This window comes from Hevea brasiliensis, chromosome 15 (genome assembly GCF_030052815.1).
Source record: "Hevea brasiliensis isolate MT/VB/25A 57/8 chromosome 15, ASM3005281v1, whole genome shotgun sequence".
Taxonomy (NCBI): domain Eukaryota; kingdom Viridiplantae; phylum Streptophyta; class Magnoliopsida; order Malpighiales; family Euphorbiaceae; genus Hevea; species Hevea brasiliensis.
The window spans coordinates 64,544,444-64,561,363 of NC_079507.1; the positions used below are offsets into that span (position 1 = coordinate 64,544,444).

The window sequence follows — 16,920 nt, forward strand, 5'->3', positions numbered from 1 at the left end:
TCCAGAGAGGTGAAAAAGAGCTGGGAGTTGTTCTGCAATGACAACTTCTTTGTTCTTCAATGCTATGAAATTATATTTTTTTTACCTCTTGATGATGCTATTAGCATGATTTTAATTGTAATAACAATATATATACGCAGAAATGCCATTATATCAAAGACTTTCAAAGTTTTTTCTTTTATTTTGTCTGAATTTGTTAAGAAAATTTCCTTTAGAAGTTCTGTATCAGATTTATTTTCCCTGAGAGTAACTATTCAGTTTACTCTGGATTGAAATCTACAATGCCTGACATTTTTAGTTTTTTTTTGTATAATCATTGAATCCTATGGAACATTGAGCTCAAGCATGACTTTATGAGCTTCTTAGTTTTGTGCTGGAGCTAAAAGTAGAAGGTTGTATACAAATTTCAAGCAGATTTTCTGTTTTCCTTGAAAAATACTGGAAAATATCAGTTTTTGTTCATCTGTGGAACTGAAATGGTAACTATAGGATAAAGGGTCAGAAAAGTGACTATTTTCTAGGAGAAACCATTTTAGAGAAATTAAATTCCTAAAAGATTTAGAAGCTGCAAGGAAAACACATAGATCTCTCCATCTGCAAGTGAAAATGTCTTCCCAGCTATTGTTGCAAAAGACATTCTAAAACCATGTTGTTGGCAAAAACAGTTTGAGGATAGGCTCAACTTAGTTCTCTTGCTAACATGCGTTTATGTCGTTGCATTCTGTTCATCAAATGAAGGTCTTAATTCAATGCAGGTAATTATTATAGGCGTAATTATGTTCATTATACACTTTGGACTAATGAACAGAGCAAAATCAAACGTCAATTGATTTATTCCATGAACAATGACTAGCCAAAGCAAGTCCCTTGGCAAGCAGCAGGAAAATAACAATGAGCAATGAGAGAAGCTGAAGTTTAAGTTGAAATCATTCCTTTGGTCTCAGCTATTGAATCTATGTGGCTAGCTTCTCATAAGGAACAGGTACCCTTTGCTTGCCGTCGCCTGCAACCATATCTTCCCAAAGCAGATCAGAGAGTGCCATTGTTAACTCTCCTACCTTTCCTGCAACCAAGAAGAAAGAAACAAAGTATTTTATATGAAATAAATGACTCATCCATAACCAATCATGTGCAAAAAGATAACAGTTCTTTTAAAACCATTTCCCATGCTATGCAACAAGAAAAGGTGACTTTCAATGATCAATTTAGAAAGATTATGTTCCTTTTTATTGCTAATCAGTAGCATCCAGATCATAAACCACGAATAATGAAATGTGTGATAGAGAGTTGTTGTTACCATCTCCAATGGATTGCTCATCCCACATAACAATTGGCAAGAGAGGAAGCGTGCTTCCAACATACGTCATTTCAGCTGCCCTTTTGGCCTCTTGAACAGTAAGATCAGCAATTTTAACACTTTTTAATTGCCCTTGCTCGACCAATTTAGGTGCTAGTTGAAGAAGCCTTAATGCAGTGCAACCACTAAGGATCTTGTCAAATGAAGGTAAGATAAGCTCCTTATCTTGGGTTATGAAAGCCACATTCACATTTGGACCCTCAGCGATATAGCCTTCGTTATCAACCCAGATAGAAGCAAATGCTCCCTTCTCTTCGGCTTCCATTACTGAGAGGACATTAGGGAGATAGTTCACATTTTTCGTAGTTGCAAACAAAGGTGACTTCATGGGGATAGTGGAAGTTATCACTTTAACCCCCTCCTTGCACTGGGAGAAGTCATCATCAATAACTACAGCATAGAAAGCAGAAGTTGGGCAACCTGCAGGCGAAAGCAAGAAGTTTCCAGGGCCTGCACTTAGCCAGAATCTTAGAGTTCCTTTCTTGCATTTCGATACTGCTGTCATTTGAATAAGAATGCTTCGAAGAGTTGAGCGAGGGAAAGGAGAAGATATCTTTGCTTTAGATGCTGATCGTAGAAAGCGGTCCAAATGGACATCAAGTTCATAAAGATATCTGCATAAGCCATATTGCTCAAAAAGTTATTAACACCAATTGTACTCCAAAATGGATAGGAGAAAAGAAAAGTCACAAAAGTTAGAGTTTATGCATACCCATCATAAATAATAGATGTATCGAACACTCCATGCCCTCGATGAACCATGTGATCATCTATAGGAATCACCATAATTGCAGGATCAAGAATTATTCCTCCATACACGCTAGAATACATTGCTGGGTATGGTTGCTTTTTTACTAAACTCCATTTCTCGTGTAGCCTTTCAAGCAACTGATTGATCAACAATAAAATGGAGAAGAAAGTGAAGTAAAATATTAGGGAAATAGAATAGAGAAGAATGAGGTAAAGTTCTCCTGTAGTCACTGCTAAATCTTATTAAAGTCACCAAATTTCTGAATTTCAATTTGCATCTTGAAAATCACTGAACTAGTTGGCACCCTTGAGAGGCATGAGGGCAGGCATCAATCTCAATGGATGAATTTAATCATATTTCTATTTGTTTGAAGGCAATGCTCGTCTAAGGGGAGAAGGCAAACTGAAATTACTTTTTTAGTATTAGGGAGAAAATTATTATTGATGAGATTTCAAAAATTAACACACACTCATAAATTCTTTCACCTTTACCACTAGATTAACATTATGCATGGATGGGAGTGGAACGAAGAGGAAGGGAGCAGGATGGAGGTGAAATCTTTAACCACCTTATTTGGGAATTTTCTTTTTTTAAAAGAAAAGGAGGGCAAGGGAAGGGAGGGTAATTATTCATCTTCAGTCCCTTCCAGGAATTGAAATTGATTGCAACCCAATTTGGGTTGTAAAAAAATCCAACTTTGATGGAGAACCTTATTACCCTCTTTAATTTTATTTATAATTACATTTCCCTTCCCATCCTCTTCATCCAAACAAAATAAAACATTTCCTCTCCCTTTATCAATAAATTTTTAAGTTGCCAAACACAACAAGACACCAGTAGAAAGGGCAAACCAATAATATAAATAGAATGTCGTGTCTCATAGAAAGCTTGACATCCATAATTTAGGATCCATTTACTCATCATTATAAACAGTGAAATACAATCTACCCTTGTCTGTTTTTAAAAGCATAACCATATCATATTATATCATATTCACTAGCTGCTAGGAATTGTATCACCCGTCGACCTAATTTGGTTATCAGCAAGTTTCACTAAAGCAACTCAATGAAAAACTCCTCTTTTTATTTACAACTGACAATCCCAAATCCATTCCCTACACTGCCTATTTTTCCTGAAAATATCCAGCAGCCAACAGTACAAGATCCTGAATATTTGTGAAAAAGAGAGACACAAAGAGCAGAGCAGTATTGTCCTAAAAACAGGACCAATTTGGGAGATTCTCCAAATATGTCAGAAGATAGCAAAAAAGACCCTAAACGATCAATTAGCATAAAAAATCATAATCAATTGTAATTGTTATGAAATATGGAATTTATAGTTTCCAACCTCTGAAGAAGAAGAGAACACGTGAACCTTAAAGTCACTGTAGACTGCTTTCTCAGCCTCGAATGCAGCAATCTCATCTTGAAGACATAAAACATTAAACAAGCTCAACAATTTTTCAACAGAAAAACCAAATAGAAAAAAACCCAAATACTATTACCTGATTTTTTATGCTCCATGGATGATAAGCAAAAGGTGATGGTGAAAGAATCTCTTCAAAGCAAGGGATATAATTGATGAGAAGAAGTGAGTTCAGGGTTATATTAGTAAGTCTGAATTTAGTATCGATTATAGAATAACGTGATAGGGTTGGAGGAATCAATTTCTGTTAACTTGTAGCAGTTTGTCTTTGCAGTTTTTGGTTCTAGTTACTGGACAGAGTAGTATCAGGCATAAGTAGAAATGTTTTATTGTCTAGTCTTCAATGAAAGGAATCGTCTAAGGTCTATTGCTGTGTATGTATATCTTGGAATTTTGTTACCAACCACGGGAATGGGTTGACCATGTCGCCATATGACCATGTTGTCTAAGGTCTATTGCTGTGTATTAGCAAGGAGAAATATTCAGGTAATCAGTATCGTGGCTGTAAACTAAATTAATAGAATTATTTCACATTATTTATAATTTAAATATATTAAAAATAATTTTTTTTTATATTATGGTGCATTACAGTAAGATATACAACTGATTGAATTTTTTATTTTTTTTTATAGTTGATTTTGATCGGTTTCTAACTTTTGAGAAAATTCAATTAGCGTCTAATTAAAAATAATTTATAGGATTGATTAATTTTAGTAAGTCATATTAAATTTCTCTTCTTAATTTTATTAAAATAAAAAAAAAATCTTAAATGGATTAATGGTAAAAGGTGAAGTATTTTTATCATTTGATCAGACTGAATTTTACATTACAGTAAATTTAAGTAGTATTAATTAGGTTTGAGATGAGTTTAAATTTAGGAAATAATAGTGGTGTAGAGTTTGAGTTTTATATAGTTAGTATATGTTATTCAAATTTATTTATATAAATAATTAATTAAATATAAAATATATTTTTTATAATTTTTATAAAATTTTTGATATGTTATATTTAAATAAACATATTCTAAATATTTTGTAGAATTATTAAATTTTAATATATATATTAATAAAAATATTTTATGAAATATATTTTATGTATAATATTAATTAAAATATATAAAATTAAATAAATTCAGATATAATAATAATAATAATAAAATTTGTAACATGTTTAAGAATTGAAAATAGCAATGGAGTTGAGTTACATTGATTTTTATGGGTACTCTACCTATTATTATTTCAAAAACCAATGTTACATATAAAATTAAATTAAAAAATATTTAATTATAATTTTATATATTCGAAGAGTCAATATTATATATTTGAAAATGGTATAATAAGGTATAGTTAAATTAGATCATTTTTTTAAGAGAGTCAATGTTATAAAAATTTATTAAATATATAATAAAAAAAAACTTTTGATATTTTATATTATCTATATTATAATAAAACAAAAAATATATATATCTTAGAGGACCAATAGCTAAATAAAATAAAATTTTCAAGGATGCATATATATGTAAAAAAGAGAATTTTAGAAGGCCTCAAGGGTCATGATCATCACTTGCTCCATTCTTTCCATTCCTTAATATAATATTAAAATTAATGGTATAATATACTAGAAGAAATTAAATAATATATTTTTTAAAAAACAAAAAATAAATATAAATATATTTTTTTAAAATAAAAAATAAAAATAATTACCTTTATTAAAATATAACAACTAAATAATAATTTTTTCAAAATATATTCACGCAATTTAATCAATCGAACCATTTACATTCCTATACATAATAAACATTATATGCTAACAATTTTCCAATTATTTTTTAAAGAATAATCTTTGGATTTTGGGGGTGGGGGATTCTAAGGAAAGGGAAAACTAGATAATATCCCACAAGAATTATTTAGATAATATCCCACAAGAATTATTTTTCTTATTAGTAAGAAAATATCAGCTGTTAAAATAAAACATCATCATCATCATCCTATCATTTTATATTCATAGTTTTCTTCTCATACAAATTTTTGTAAAAAATTTTTTGATATCTATGAGGTATTTTCAAATTGATTTTCATACACTGAAATTAAGTTTTTTTTTCAGATGATATTATAGTGAATTCCTCACTTCGATGTATTGTATTCAAAATAAATAATCCTTTGATATTCTCAAAATTGATTTTTATGCCAATCAAGAAAAAAGAAAATCATAAACTCAATTGAGCAAATTATATAAAGAAAATTATTGGATGCACGCATAGTACTAGGGTGTGCAAATGGTCAGTTCGGTTCTGAACCGATAAAACTGAAAATTAAAAATAAGAAATTTTAAAAATCGAATCAAACCTATTATTAAGAGAAAATCAAACCGACCTTAATTGAACCGAACCAATAAATATCGGTTTGATTTGGTTTTAAGCCAATCAAACCGAATTTTATAAAATTTCATATTTTCAACATTATATCTCAATAATAAAACATAAAAAAAAAAACTTAGAAATCAAAACTAAAAAATCTTAGGGTTTTCTTTATATATATATATATTAGTAATTTTGATTCAGTTTTTTTTTTTATGAAAATAATCGAACCGAGTCAATTAAATTTTAAAATTGAATTGATTGAACCGAATTGACTCAGTTCGGTTAGATTTTTCAATTTAAATCAAAATTCGCTCTCCCCTACACAGTACTATTTTTTAGTATTCCTTGTGGTTACATATTATAAGCTTTTTCATAGATTATGAAAGTTGGGTATATTATATAATTTGCCATTATCATACATAGCTTGGTGTTATTTATTCACATAAATGTGGGACCTATTTTCCATATTTTATAGAGTGACCTAAATTTATGTGTGTTAAAAATACTAAAAGTGGACTCAATAATTTCCTATTAAATAGCAATCCCTAAAAGTCAAGAAATTTGGAGAACAATTGCATGTCACTAAACTGCAATTGATACATTCCAAGGGAAAGAGTTAAAAGAAAAATAATATTAAACTGTATTCTTTAAAGAAAGGGAAAAATTCTGGACCCCCTGTGTTGGTAAGTTATTCTCCATGGTCCTTTTCCGAGAGTCACCCAATGTCTCCTTTCAGTTTTGTCTATCTTTTGCCCTTTTCCCCCCCTTGTGGAGCCAAATACGATGGACATGTTTTGACACTAAATTTTTGCAAATATTACTGCAATTTGAGAGTACTAGATTTATGGAGATGGACTGAGAAATGCTATAAAAATGAGTCCTTATGATCTCAATTTCATGATGATTAATGCAGAACATGGTCTTCCAATGAAACAATTTAAGAAGATTTGAATATCAGTACGACCTTCAAAGAGTAAAACTTGTCATCGATTTCTCACATGGACTTGTATGCAGTAAACTCTGAACCTCTGGTTAGGTTTCATGTCTAGCTGTCAATTCCTTTATGTGCTTACCTGATAAAGATACTATAAAGTCTATTTTTGTTTACATGTTTAATAATACGGCTACTGATAGATTACTTTTAACAGCTTCACCGAAGGGAAGAATCTATCATGGGATCATTGGTAGCTGCCCTATATAAACTTGTTGTGCCTTTGACAGAAAGATTTTACCCTCACTAGAGCTTCTTCAAGTGATGCTGGGTCGGCAGCGAAAGTTATGCGGAGCCAATCTTTTAGCCCCACTGCAGTTCCTGCAAAAGAAATATAATTATCATCTGTTAGCAATGACAGAACTGCAGGCTTGTTAGCTGACATCAGGTGAAAGATTTCAGCAACTTGGAAACAAGTAATAACTCGTTTTAGGGAGGACTCCATAGGTCTTGGATTATAAAATAGAACCAAGTTACAAAATCACTCATTTCATTTTCTTCGATCATATGTTTCCTACCTGGAAGAATGATAACAGATTCCTCTTTAGCCAGTTTGAAGCAGAAATCAATATCATCTGAGATATCATCCAGTAGTGGAAGATTCAATTTCATCTGCATTACATTAAAAGCTCAACATGAGAGATTTCAGTTGTATTCCCATTATTTAAATGCAACAAGAGCTCCATATTCTTCCTTTTCCTCACCATAACAGCCATAGATCCCTGAGGCTTGTGCGGACAAGTGATGCAGGGGATCTCCTTTATCCTATCACAGCAAATCTCGGATGCCTGCTTCAGTATATTGATTGTTTTCTTGAAGAAAACTTCATCAGTTTGCTCAAGAATGTAAGGTACTGCTGCCTAACATACGCAAATAATATCAACATCAAATCAGGAGAAAAAAAAATAAAAAAGGGGAGGAAGGGGTAGATTATACTTGGCATGAAAGAAAACCTAGTTGAAAAACCTGATGTTATCAGCTCCTCTCAAACGTCAAAATATTGAAAAAGTTCTATTCACATGGACAACTACTTTCAAGAACAAGCATGGAACAAGCAACAACTCTTGGCACATGCATTCAAATATTATCTGCAGCTAATCAAGAAATGCAGTTCAATGTCCCTCCGCTGCCGTTGAAATTATAATCATGCAAATAAGCAAACCTGGATGAAGGTTGCAGGTCCTCCCAAAATGTCGAAGTACTTCTTAATATGTTCAACAACCTGAGTACAAGATTTGGTAGAATGTAGGAAATGTTAAAATCTCCAAGAAGATTGTTCAATACTATGGGGAATAGAGAAGCATTCGGTTACTGCCACAGAAAGAGAAATGAGCACATTGAAAAAGTTCAACAAAAGAATAGAAAAGGATGCCAATAGTAATGGTAGATGCGCGCAGTGCACAATTTAAGAACTAGTAATCCGAAACGTCTGCTTACCAATTGAATATGCCAAATTCAAGTTTCTTACACGTGCAGTATAAGTGACAAAATTTGATGTTAGTAAAATAACCGACAAGGGAAAAATGAATATGGAGGTGCTGTAATCCAATGAATTGAGAGAAAAAGTTCTATGTTTTATGAAGACGCATCTATTGTGTATCATCAGGACTCTTTAGTTATGACATATATGTTTTGGGAAATGCAATCCAGAGTTGGGAACCTGGTGATATAATGGGGTAAGCCCTACTGATGAAATGCCATGTAGATACACAGAAAGAGAAGAGAGTAAACCTTTGTTTTTATGAACTTGCCAGATGGATCAGTAGTGACAAACCAACCAAGTCGCCATCCAGGCACTATCCATCTCTTTGATAGAGAACCAAGGGTAAGAACAGGAACAGTGGATCCAAAAACTCCCATTGGTACAAACGGATTCTTCCCAAAAGCAAGATGCCCATAAACTTCATCAGCAATAACAAGAATTTTAAGCTTTTCCGCTATATCTGCAATCTAAACCAAATAAGCAACCAAATAAGACTCATGGCGTCACATATAGGAAACAATACAACCTCACTTGACATATGTTTGCTTGGCACTTGAACCCAACTCCTGGACCACTAACCTCTTTCAAATGTTGGTAAGAGTATACATTCCCACAAGGATTTCCAGGATTTATGATAACCAATGCAACAGTATTCTGATCTGCAAGAACTTCAATTGCATCCAGATCAACCTCCCAGCCTTTATCTGGAAGAAGATCAAAGCGTCTAACTTCAAGTCCCCTAAACGCAGCACAAAGTTCATAAATTGGAAAGCATGGCCTTGGAAGCAGGATATTCGCACTAGGACGAGCAAGCATTGTCAAAGCAACATCAATGGCTTGTGTGCAACCAGATGTGATAAAAACATCATCAGATGACAACTTGTAAGGAAGATCACGAGATAGGTAATCAGCAATTGCCCTGTATAGTGAGAGAGCAAAACTGAAACTATTAAAGAATCTTATAAACCACATTATTCAGAGAAGACGCCTCTCAACTTTGAACCAGAGGTTTTATATGTACTTTTAGCCGCTTCTTACTATAACTCTGAAATAAGATACCAAAAGGCTAAGGCCAATACAGATAAGTTATTTTAGATTTCAGCTTGAAAAAAGAGGTGTTGTAGAAAGCCAATGTGGGTTTTATATATTCTTAATTATTAAATTTTATATATTTTTATTTAATGTAGAATTTATATTTCTAAATGGATTGGATTTATATTTCTAAATAGATAAAATTCATATTTTTTATTTTATAAAAGTAGATTTATATATAAATATATAATTTTTTATTTTATAAAAATAATAAAAAAAAGAGGTTACCTTTGTGATTTTATTCTCTCTCTTTCTTTCTTTCCTATTTTTCTAATTCTTAAATATTAACATGGTATCCGGCTGTTTCTGTGAAAAGGAGGAAAAAAAAAATATATATATATATATATATATTTTTTTTTTCTGTTTTGTTTATTTTCTTCGCACTAAAGCTTATGCATTTCCATTGCCGGCAACTATTTCTTCATGTCAATATTTTTGGGTGACTATCAAGTCTCACAGCCAACCCTAGAAGGAAGTCTGACTTCCAATTAATCTCTAGGTGAAGTTCAGTGATCAGCGACCCAAAGAGTAGCCCCCATGCACAGGATCTTTGATTTTTTTTCCTTACCCCACACGCTGGCGAGTGGCAGTGTGTCGGCCGGAGTTTGCCCTTTTGGCTTCGTTTCCCAAGGTCGCCTCGATGTTCTCCTAGTGTGCTAATGTGTGGTCTGAAGCTCTTCTATGGGTGTTCCAAGGTACTGGCTGCAAGTCAGTTTCTGTAATCTTCTAGTCTAACACGCTAGTTCTGCTTCAGGACATTAAGGCTCTTTATTTAAGTTCTGTTTTGGTTGTTTTGATTTGCTGCAGATAGGCATTATGATTTTTGCCGAGGATTTGCTACTGGGTGTGTTTGCATTCAAGATTGGTTGTTTTATTTCCGTCAGAATTTTGTTTGGTTAAGTGCTTCCTTTAAGGGTGTTTTGGCTGTGGTTGGCGTGTTGATTTGGGCCTAGTGACCTGTTGACAAATCTGCAACTTCCAACACGTTTTGAAACTCCATTCTTCTTATGTGACGTGGTTTTAAGTTGTTTTGTGTATGATTTGGCTTTAGGAGACCATTTACTACTTTTTGGTGGTCTACCTTTAATACTACTGTTATTTTAAGACTCTTAAGGTTGAGCACCGACTTCAATATTACCTGGAAGTAGCTGAAACTTATGTGTTTTGAGTTTTGGGTTTGCTCTTTATTCGAGGTCCTATTTCAATTCGTGGGTGTTTTAGTTTGGACAGCCACCGTATCACGGCCCTTATGAGCTATTGAATAAAGATTCACCTATTGTTTTGTCTTTCCTCACCGTTGCTGCCTTTGGACAGGAAGCGCAATCTTCTGAATTGCGTTGTGTTAAGGTTTCCTTGCTAGCATCATTTATGGAGAGAAAATACAATCTTGTGAGTTGATATGTGTTGGTATCTTTGTGCAGGTGTTTCTGAATCTAACTTGTGAGCTGTTTTGAGGGATTTATTGGTTTCAATGAGAATCTCGTTAAGGGAAGTGTTGAAATTAATAAGGTTCCATTTTAAGGAGAGAGTTGTGAAAAATCAAGATGAATTTTATATATTTTTAATTAGTAGATTTTATATATTACAGTTTAGTGTAAGATTTATATTATTAATTGAGTAGAATAATTATAGAAATTCATATATAAACATATAATCTTTTATTTTATAAAAGTAATGATAATAAAGATGTAGCTCTTTGTAATTCTCTTCTCTCTTCCTCTTTCTTTTCTATCCTTCTAATTAATTCTTAAATCTTAGCAATGGTAAAATGCTAATTGAAAGATTAATTTCAACACAACGACTATAAGAAATAGGCAAAGAAATATAATGATGCAGACCTGAATAGTAATTATGGATAGTTTGAAATTTAATTGCAATCAGAAATTACGGTAAATTAAAGAAACTTTGATCACAACTCCTTGAATATTTATATTCGTTTTAAGAAAATAGGTGAAGTCTAACTTATTTTCAAAAAATAATTAGGGAGAAATATGTAAGGCATTATAAAAAGCACATTACTGTTATCTCAAATCGATATATGATATTAAAACACTTCACAAATAAAGGTCTATTATTATTAAACTCAGACTGACCTGGCCTGTTAAATCAGTGAATCAGTCCGAGTTTGCAATTAAAACAAAGCAATTCGGTGTCCCGCAAGTTTAATTATTCAATAGATTTTTTTTATGTGTTGATATGGAAAATTAAACTAAAAACTTCATAAAAAGACTTTAAAATTAAAATCAAGTGAGCTAATTTAGTACTTACATTTTTTTATTTCAATATATTTATTTTAACGTATACTTAATATATCATCAATATTAAAAAGAGAATTATACCTTCATAAAAATTTCTTATTTATTATATCTTTTAATACTTTTATATAAAATTTAAATACTATTAAAAATTATGTAAATATAATTTAATAAATGTTAAAATTTTATTTTAAATAATTAAAATTTATTTAATTAATTTTATTTAGTTATATTAATATGTGTTATATTTAATTAATTTTTAATTATTCGCAGATTGAACCACTGATCTGTTCATTTACTCGGTTATTTCTCCTGATTAACTTTCAAACTGAGTTTAATAATAGCGTTGAACACTTGAAACCTTAAACACTTATGGATTACCTCTATCCCAAATATTAACAACTTGCAACAGTCAGAAGACTCAGAACTGAGGAATTTAAGAACTATGATAGAACTAACAATTCTAATCTGTAAGTCCAGCTGCAATGAATTATTCATGAGCACAAGATAGCAATTATGAGCTCCGATAATTAAATAGCAGAAAACTGAGATGCTTTTCACTCCAAAGTGAATTCTTTAAACTGGATACATACTAGAGCAACAAATTCAATTCTAAATGAAGAGAATTCTCAAATCTAGAACCAGACACCAAAATTGGTCTGCAAGAGTCAAAAATTAAATTGGACAGAACTCTATAAAATCGGGAAAATTACAAAAATAGTTGCATAAACTAACTGATAAATGCCTAATGAAGGAGTTAAAAAAGATCAGGAATGAGAAAACTTGGAGATTACCTTCTAGTTTGCGGAAGGCCAACAGTAGGAGAATAACCATTGAACTTGTCAGATTGAAAAGCATCAACAACCGCATGCCGAGCAATAGGTGTGGTGTGAAAGCAAGAATAAGCAGAAGGGTCACCCATGCCAAGAGAAATCACACTCCTATCACATTTCTCATCAACACTTTGCATCAGCAAACTTATAATGCCTTTGATGGTTATGTTTTTGGGCGTCTCCACTTCACAATTGTTCATGGTTCCACTCTCCTTAACCTTCTCCATGGGCTATCTATCTACCTATCTCAGTTTCTTGAAAATCTTGCTGGGTTCTTCTCATTGATATTTATATGAGAAGCTAGCACTTTTTGGTGGAATGAAGGGAGTGCATGGCTGACAGCTTGCCACCACAGATCGAAGTTTGTTTCCCCTTGTAATCCCTGCATGATAGCAAGTTGGCAGTTGATCTGCATAGAGCTTTTTGGGTTAAAAACAAAGAACTTTTCTTTTAAAAATTTTTTTTCCTACTTTAGTACTTGTTTTAAAATCTGAGGTAATTCTCTCTGACCATCAATTAATTGCATGTGTAACAAAAATTTCAACTTTCAAGATAACTGGTAACTACAATTAAAATAAAGAAATAAATAATTTTTTTTAATTGCAGAATGCATTGCATTGCATTAACCAAGCCTCTGGGCAACAAGATAAAAAAAGAGCTGAGCTTAGCAAGATTATTTGAAACCCAATTATACCGCAAACAATCCTTAATTGGACTATGCAATCAGCCGCTTTTTTACATCCCTTTTAACCCAAACAAAAGAGACTGAACTAAACCTCTGCATAAGAGAATGAATAACAGCAATAGGTGCTCTAATTTCTCAGTCAACACTATCTTGGGGACTGTTGATAGTAGAAATAAGAGTGAAGCAGTCAGATTCAATTACGATATAAAGAGAACCCATAGACCAAGCTAATAAATAAATTTAGTAAATGTTAACAATAATTCATTCATGAAATTTATACATAAATTAAATTAAACATCATTCTTCTATAAAAATAATAAAAAATTATGAATAATGTTGTTTTTCAACCAAAAAAATTATATTAATAACAATATTGTTGTTATTATTATTATTATATCGCTTAAAACATTAAAAAAAATTAATTTAATAAATTGTTGAAGTCTTTATATAAAAGAAAAAATGTCTTACTATTTATTAAAAAATAAGACAAAAAAGAAGTTAGAAAAAACACAATGGTTTGTAAAAAATAAAAAAATAAAAAAATTACCAACGAATGGGTCATGCTCGGGAACGAGATGGATACTCATATTTGGTGAAAGGTTAATATTTTTCTTTTATTATTCAATGGAAGCTCTATAAATTAAAGAATAATTATGTTTCAATGTACATTAAGGTTTTTTTCCAAATCAATTACGTAAAATGCATTATATTCCAATTTTATTCAAGTTTTATAGATTTCATTCAAAAAAATTGAAAAGTATCTTTATTTAACTTTGTATTAATATATATGATACAAACTTAAACACATTGTTAAGGACAAAAATTTATCGATCAAATGATATTATATGGGTATTTGGGATATTAAATTAAAATTCATATTTGAATCTCACTTATAAATTAAAACTTTTTAAGTTAAATAGTTTCAATATATTTATAATTAATTTTTCTATACAAGAAAAGATTCTAACCATTAAACCATTAAGAAACTGTTCGATAGTCATTTAAATCTATTCGACATATAAATTTAATTTTTAACTTTAATTTATAAATTAATTATGTTATGTTTATTAATAATAAATAAATTAAATAATTTTATTAAATTAAAAAATATTATTTAAAATTTTGTAAATATTTAAATCCTTAAATTCAACCAAATAGCAAAAAAATTCAAAATTTCCTTTATTTTTCATCAATCAAATAACAAACTTCAACTTCAAAATCTTTTTTAAAAATTTTAAAATATCATTAAAAATAAATAAATATTTTTAAAATTATAGATAATATTCTGTATATAAAATAAATAAAAAAATATATGAAAAATTTAAATCCATTAATTACAAAACCAGATCATATATGTATGTATGTATAACATGAAAAAGAAATATATAGTTCATAAAATAAGATTTTACATTATGTATTTAATTGATATAAAAACAAATTTTTGAACAAAATTTGATGTTTAATTATATAAATTTAAGTAAAAAAGTATATATCTTAAAATTTCTATTATATCATCTGAAAAATTAGAATAAGAGATGAATAATTAATGTAAATTTCAATTTTACCATGTATATGATATTATTGGAGGGCCCATATGGATACAATTTATTCTGTCTTGTCCTCTGCTTCTAATGGGCCTAGTCCACTCCCATTTTATATTTTCTATCCGTGGGATTTTGGGTTTGGGTTTATTTTTCATTTATTCTACCAAATTTCAAAATCCACTGATTTGAAAAGGTTGAGTTTATTATTATTTTTTTTATTTTTCCTAATTATTTTTAATTTATTTAATTTTTAATATTTAAATTAAAGACAAGAGGTTTATTATTGCATACCCTTAGATACCATTGTATAATTTACCCAGAAGAAAAATAAGACTCAGCATAAAAAGATAAAATGGGGCCCACATTGAGACAGACGTGTCCTAATTACAACCGTACGAATGATAAACATACAATCACACATTATTGGTCTGACAGTAAATAATAATACAACTTCTCTTAAATAATAATAATAATAATAATACAACTACACAGTACGCTGCGTTTTTTCCTATTATTATTTATTTATGTACTGTTTAATGCCAGTGCGCACTGCGCACTCGGAAGGGGCGGTGGTGTAAACCATGTGCCCACGTTAGGTGGTGGCCCAAAGGGAGGAGAGACGAGAACAGCGAGGAGTTGATGCTGACTCGAGCCACGATGCGCCGTAAGCGGGGGGCGGCGGGAGAGAGAGTGGGGAAGCGGAAGCTGATATAATGTTTGTCGTCATGCGCGATCATTAAGGCAATCTCTTGAGTATCGGGCCTTCTTGTTTGTTTCTCTCAATACACTTCTAATCGCTTCATTTTTTTTTTAAACAATTTTAAGAACATAAAATCGAAAAGATTTTATGTTTTATTTCTCCATTTTTAATAAAAGGGTTAACCCGTAATATCGCAGAATAATTTGATATTCTTTATTTGAAAATTCAAGCAATATAAGAAAAAAAAATAAATTCATCTCTTTTTTTTTTTAAAAAAAAGGAGAAATATAAAAAAATAAATGCATAATCTTTTCTTTATGTATATATATTTCCGGAGGAGGAGAAATGTCTAAGGTGTCGGCAAATTTTGTACATTTTTCTTGTATCCATTTTCACTTAAATTTTAAATAATTGTCTTAAAAAAAACTTTAATTTTAAATAATAGATAGAATATGATTTTATTTTTTATTTTATTTTCTTGTCCAAATAAAAAATTAAAAAATAAATTGAAGAAATTCTTTTTTATTTTTATTTATATTTTATTTCCTCACCATTTTGTATTTAATAAAGCATTTGTCTTTTTTTTTTTTCCATGAAATATTTGTGGACTCTAGCTATTGTTTGGGGGATTTAAATTATATACCGACAATTTAATAACTATGGAGTGCCTTGAGCATATTAGCTTTTTCTTACAGGCAGTTACTTTATATAATAAATGTCCAGGTGTCGTTAATCTAAGAGCTTAATATTTTTAAGTACGTTAACAATCTATTTGGGGAAATATATAATTTCATAGGATAAGGTTAGCCTTTCCTTTTTGATTTCTTATTATAATGAGAGAAAAATAGAAAAATAACTTTTTCCTCCTCTCTCAATTTTTTTTCACTTTTATCTAGATAAGAAAAAGTGTCTTGTTAAAATTATTTATCTTAATTATTTTTCTTCTTCTTATTTTTCATAAATGGCTTATTAGCTCAAACTCAAGCTTTTACAATCAATCGGAAAAAGTGGGATGATCTTATTTTCATGGATTTTACAACTCAACATTGGTGTAAGGACTAAAAGGATTGATCAATTTGAAAAGAACCCATGGAGAGTTAAATTCGTTGTAGATTTCATTTACAAGAGAAGAGATTTCGTTGCAGATTTCATGTACAAGATAAGAGAATTCTGTAACAAAATGCCAAAGCCAAAGCCCCAAAGTTCCCTCACGTGAGCGGAGAAGGGAAGAGAAGAGATGATCGTGGGGGAGCTTTTTCTTTCTTTTGGCCTTTTTGGGTAGCCTTTGCCAGCAAAAGCCTTGACAACTAGAAAAAGATAGAGATATGTTTGGTAATATGAGAAAAGAGAGGAGAAGAGAAATGATTTGATGTGAAGCCTCTGAGCGGGTAGACCTTGTGTCTCAAAATCCGAGCATGATGTGTCAAAATCCCATAGCATCAATC

At 30.8% G+C, this 16,920-nt stretch overlaps 2 protein-coding genes across 3 annotated transcripts; both read right to left on the reverse strand.

Annotated features, from left to right (window-relative positions):
• Positions 1-741: 741 nt before the first annotated feature.
• On the reverse strand, positions 742-3,888 carry LOC110655318 (D-amino-acid transaminase, chloroplastic). Its single transcript, XM_021811579.2, has 5 exons — positions 3,613-3,888; positions 3,456-3,532; positions 2,070-2,245; positions 1,298-1,971; positions 742-1,063 (listed from the first exon to the last, which is right to left on the reverse strand). Exons 1-5 carry the CDS (start codon positions 3,629-3,631, stop codon positions 954-956), a joined length of 1,056 nt encoding a protein of 351 aa, XP_021667271.2. The 5' UTR covers positions 3,632-3,888; the 3' UTR covers positions 742-953.
• A 2,867-nt stretch (positions 3,889-6,755) lies between these two features.
• Positions 6,756-12,826, reverse strand: LOC110655282 (probable aminotransferase TAT2). 2 transcript variants are annotated; one of them, XM_058136961.1, is made up of 7 exons: positions 12,508-12,826; positions 8,946-9,105; positions 8,615-8,833; positions 8,046-8,105; positions 7,588-7,743; positions 7,402-7,495; positions 6,756-7,204 (listed from the first exon to the last, which is right to left on the reverse strand). In XM_058136961.1, the coding sequence occupies exons 1-7, from the start codon at positions 12,771-12,773 to the stop codon at positions 7,086-7,088; spliced, it is 1,074 nt and encodes a 357-aa protein (XP_057992944.1). In that variant the 5' UTR covers positions 12,774-12,826; the 3' UTR covers positions 6,756-7,085. The 2 variants fall into 2 exon arrangements, with proteins under 2 accessions (XP_057992944.1, XP_021667219.2); XM_021811527.2 differs by having other exon boundaries at positions 8,946-9,285; positions 12,508-12,825.
• Between the last annotated feature and the right edge of the window lie 4,094 nt (positions 12,827-16,920).